The following is a 5032-nucleotide window of genomic DNA, read 5'->3' on the forward strand; positions in this document are numbered from 1 at the left end:
GACAGAGGGAGTGGCTGCACATAACAGCTAACTGGCTGTGCTTCTCTTTATTAAAAAATAAAAAAAATTCAATCCATATCCACTTAAAAAATCCAAAAGGAAGTCTGATTTTTTTTGTAAAATATTTATTTCACATATCTTGGTGTTTTTTTGCTATACACAGTTAAAATAAAACACAGAATACAGAGTGAAATTAATTCAAATATTTAAAAAAAAAAAATTGCATAGTTTCTGACTTTCTTACACATCCAAACCGCTTTCGCTAAAAATATATATATCCCTTTTTTCTACACATAAACTGCATTTAAATTGTTTTCATATGAAGACAAAGGCACACTTTGCCCTTTCAAAAAAGAAGAGAAAAATCTAAATACACTGGCTTTCTGGCAGAAGATATGCAGAGATAAAACATCTGTTTATATTTAATGAGCTTTTGATTCTCCATTAATAAATGGATGGCATGCAGCCGCACCAGCACCACAAATATTCCCAGAATACACGCCCCTTTCACACACGAAACCCGTGTGTGTGTGTGTGTGTGTGTGTGTGTGTGTGTTGACGTAGGCTCAAAGCCAAGAAGGAACAAGTTGTTGATTTTTGGTGTGGATCCAGGAAACAAGTGAACCGAATCATTGTGAGATAGCAACGTTTTTTTAACGTTTCCTTATGAAACGCACACAGAAAAGAAAAGAGATTCAGACTAAAGTCTTGATTTTCACATGCTTCTATTTACATCCGATGGCCGTACAGACAGCGAAAAAAAAGTGCAAAAGTGAAAAGTATCCAGTCGATATTGGATTTTCCTCATTCCTCAAGGCGTTCAAACAAAGCTTCGTGTTGGAGTTGGTTTTATTCCAAACTTCAACAAATATTTTATTTTTATCGTGAATGCATATCGGTCCCAAATATCTGTTAGTGGTCTCATCAAGGTCTAATAATCTGTATTGGTCCTGAAAAAGCAACATTGCTTTTGATCCCTAAAAAGCAATGTGGAAAATCCAACATGGGCTGAAACATATAAAACGTTATTGTCGCTGTCTGTGCAGCCCTGAAATATAAATACACTTAAAAATCTGAATCTGCTTTTTAAGGTGCAGCTCAAACCGTTGTGAAACACTTATGAAATGCTGCACATGGACCTGGAAAAATGTGGCACACGTTCGTAATGACTGAGTGTCAAAATGTGCAGAGACGTTTTTAAAAATACGGGAAAAAGACAAAGCCGCTCTTCCAGACGGCAGGAACGTCGCGTCAGAGGACGCACTCGGAGGGGTTTCCAGTTAAAGGTGTGTTTTCTGGTCATTTCTGACAGAAACGCTCCACACATTTCTTAAAAGTCCCAAAACAAATATTTACCATAAGCGAGCAGATGTTAATCAGCTAAACTTATGTAAAGCGGTTTGGTCACTGTTAGATGTTACATAACAGCCAGCAGATTTCTAAGGAAAATCTGTCTGATGAAACTGAACAGTGGGAGGGTTTAATAAAACAGGCGTGAAACGAGCCACAGAGTCAAACTGCCAATACGTGTAAAACAAATTTCAACCCTTAAAATGTGAGTAAAATGGCTTGATCTCTTTCAAATACATGGGACGACGGCAAAGAGTAACTTAACCTGAAACGGCCCAAAAATTAGTAAGAAAAGATTAAAAAGTCAGAAGAAAATAACCTGAAAATAATATGAAAAAAAGGGAAAAAAAAAAAATGGCCTAGAGAAAGTGCTAAAATTTTTTCTTTTTTCTGTAATTTTAAACATATAATTACGAAGATTATAAATATAGTTTTCTGAACATTTTCCCCTCGTTTTTTTGATTTCTTGTCGAGTTGCTCATGTCGTTTTTTGCCTGTTTTTGAAATAAATCAAACCTATTCCCTTTGGTCTCAGAGTTTTACATTTTCTTAATTATATATTTAAAATTAAGTTACAGAAAAAAACATTTTCTTTAACACTTTCTTGAGGTCATTTTATTTTATTTTAAACTTGTTTTTTTTTTTATTTTCAGGTTATTTTCTCCTGACTTTTTACTTATTTCTTGCTTATTTTTGAGCCATTTCTGGTTAAGCTGCTCGTAGCTCGTCATCCACGACCCTCTGACCGCATTTTTAAAAACACATCGGTTTCCTAAATTAAAAAAAAAAGAAGAAGAAGCAAAATGGACTTGTCAGATTTTACAGTGTGGGTCCTGAGTGTGAAAGGGGCTGCAGTTACAGGGAGCAAGATGGGATTTTTTTAAAAAGCTGGTGAAGCCACTTCACTTCTGATGATTTCATTTTTTATAGTTTGATTTGTCGAACGACTGAATCCAGTGAAAAATAAGATTCTTTGTAAACAACAAATATGAAGGTTATTCTCCTTTTACAGCAGCGGTACATTTACAGACACATTCTTAACTTAGCTGAACTTTAATCCAGAGTTTGACGAGACATTAGTCTCAGAGTTTTACGGATGATGCAAAACCCCATAAACATCCCAGATTTTTAGTGGTTTTTACCTTTAACCCTTTGAAACCTGGAGCGAAATCACTTTTCTGCTGCTTGCAGACTCCTTTCATAAACCTTTGAACCCTGAGAAAACTGGTGCAATTTCTTTCAAAATTATGGGACAAAAGGCAACTTTGTAAGAAATGGTCCACAAGAAATGAGTAGATTTAAAAAATTATTTTGAAAATAAATATTTTGGGGAAAAAAAAGAAAAAAGCTAGGGTAAAACTCTATTATTACATATTTATAGTTATGTTCCAAAAATATATGTTTAAGGTTTTTTGTTTTTTTTTACCTTTAAATTTCTATTAGTAGTTGTATTTTTTAAATCTAATTTCTTGCTGATTTTTGGGTCATTTATTCTTTTGTTGCTAATTGCCCTCTTCCCCTGTTTTTGAGTGTCAGTAAAAGTATCAGCTGAATTTGCTCAGGTTTCAAAGGGTTAAGTGTTAAAGATGCTCACAATGGTGACTCAGAGGAGGGACCAGAGACCAGTAACATTAAGTCTGGACCCCCTTTACTGTTGCATATGATCATTCATGGGCAGTGATAAATAATATTTACATGACATACAATAACACTGTATTCTTGTGTTTATGGTCTGCGTGAATCATTATTTTGGGGGAACCGATCCTATGAGGGTAGTGTTGGTATGTAACAGTGGTTTGGACCTGGTGGTCCCCCATTTTTAATAGTCCTGAACCGCCACTGGGGGCTTTTCCCGAGTTCATTTTTTTTTTCACTCTAGTGAAACTCGTGGCGCCACAACTTGACAAAAATAAAAATAAAAAAGTAACATTTGGAGATGTGGCTTTCTCTATGTGCAGTTTCCAAATTAAAGCTTGGCAGGAGCTTTTTGTCGTCACAGTTTGCTACATTTTCTTATTGCAAAGAAATTAAAGAATTTCAGTATGGATTTGGCACACATTTTTTGTCTCTTTAGCCCCGCCCACATCAACCAATGACGTGACGTCTGCTCTGTGTACAAGTGAAACTGCAGTTCAGCGTTTCATGAATAAGAAATAATAATAGTAGTAGTAATTACATACTTACAGTAATCTAAAATTAAAATATACCAGTAATATTGACCTCTCAGTGCTCCTATAACACATGGACTCATTAAGTCTTTGCACTCGGTGTGTGTGTGTGTGTGTGTGTGTGTGTGTTTGTGTATGCGTGTGTGTGTGTGTGTCACCAGTGTAGATGTAAGTGCGGGTGTTGGTGTAGTTGACAGAGTAATTCTTCCTCTGTTGGCTCCTTGACTTGCTCTCTGCAGAGAAAAGAGGAACAGTGAGACAAAAGGTCAGTTCTGATGTGACATTTTTGAGTTATATGACCAAAAAACAAACAAACAAACAAACAAACAAACAAACAAACAAACAAACAAACAGTAGTGTACCTGAACATGAGCTGAACAGAAGTTTCATATCTGATTTTCTCCACATCTGTAACAGAGCAGCTGTGACTGCGGTCCCACTTATAGATGAAGTTCTGTTTGAAAACAAGGAAAAATCAGTATCTGTTCTGTTTGCACATTTAACCCCTTAGGGCCCGCTTTAATATCACACACACTCGTATCGCTCTGCCTATAAAAATCAAGCTTTAAAAATATTACAAATTATTATTATTTTCTACTTTCAGTGAGTTATTTTTTTTTACCAACATCAGTCCTAATCATGAATATTAAATATTCATTAATTTTCAGAATTTGAACCCTTTAAATGCCAGGTTTTTGTCATGATGCCACTATGTTTTTAGATTTAAAAAAAACAAACAAAAACTGAATTATTTTCAATATACTACATGCAAAGTAGATTTTTTTTTATTATCACAGCCTGGGATATGTTAATGATTTGCATCAATTGTGAGTGACAGAAAAAAAAGATGTCATCAAGTGTAAAACAGTAAAAATGAAAACAATTCTAATGCAAAAGCCCAGAATGACACCTAGAAATAATACATAAATATATAAATATAAATATAATAATACATAAACGCATGTTTTTATGCTTTGATGGCTGTGGGATCAAAAATTGCAGTTTGAATGGGTTTCAATGGTGCATTTTTTTGTTGACTGTGAGAACTGTGTTTACACGGTGTATGTTGGACTTATTGTCGGAGCTGAGCTGGAAATTCCAAGATTAAACAAAAATACTGCCGAAATTTCTGCCATAAGCATAAACACAGCCAAAATGACCAAAAACACGGAGAATGAAAAGTGTGTTAAATGTGCCAAACAGTCCCTAAGAGTTCATGTAGACTTTATTTATTCAAATTTAATTTAAATGTCTCTTTCTGATCTCTCCGCTCTGCCGTCCGAACTGACCTCTAAGATGAGCGCCACAAACAAGTTGACCCACATGACCGAGGAGGTGAGCCACCAGCACACAAAGTAGATCTTCGACCACCTGAGAATAAACAAAACGCGTCATCGTTATCGTTTCCACGATCATCGCCAGCATCAGCTGCATGTAAAATGCATTTCGTCTTACTCGGTGGTGTAACGGCTGTACGCATCCATGAAGGCCTGCCAGTTATTTACTACCATGAC

At 35.5% G+C, this 5032-nt stretch overlaps 1 protein-coding gene across 1 annotated transcript; it reads right to left on the reverse strand.

Moving 5' to 3' along the window:
* Nucleotides 1-2798: 2798 nt before the first annotated feature.
* Nucleotides 2799-5026, reverse strand: LOC121938431 (two pore calcium channel protein 2-like). The gene is made up of 4 exons (XM_042481676.1): nt 4974-5026; nt 4808-4889; nt 3881-3972; nt 2799-3751 (listed from the first exon to the last, which is right to left on the reverse strand). Exons 1-4 carry the CDS (start codon nt 5000-5002, stop codon nt 3673-3675), a joined length of 282 nt encoding a protein of 93 aa, XP_042337610.1. The 5' UTR covers nt 5003-5026; the 3' UTR covers nt 2799-3672.
* Nucleotides 5027-5032: the final 6 nt, after the last annotated feature.

The sequence above is a fragment of the Plectropomus leopardus genome, unplaced genomic scaffold (genome assembly GCF_008729295.1).
Source record: "Plectropomus leopardus isolate mb unplaced genomic scaffold, YSFRI_Pleo_2.0 unplaced_scaffold29469, whole genome shotgun sequence".
In the NCBI taxonomy this organism is placed as follows: domain Eukaryota; kingdom Metazoa; phylum Chordata; class Actinopteri; order Perciformes; family Serranidae; genus Plectropomus; species Plectropomus leopardus.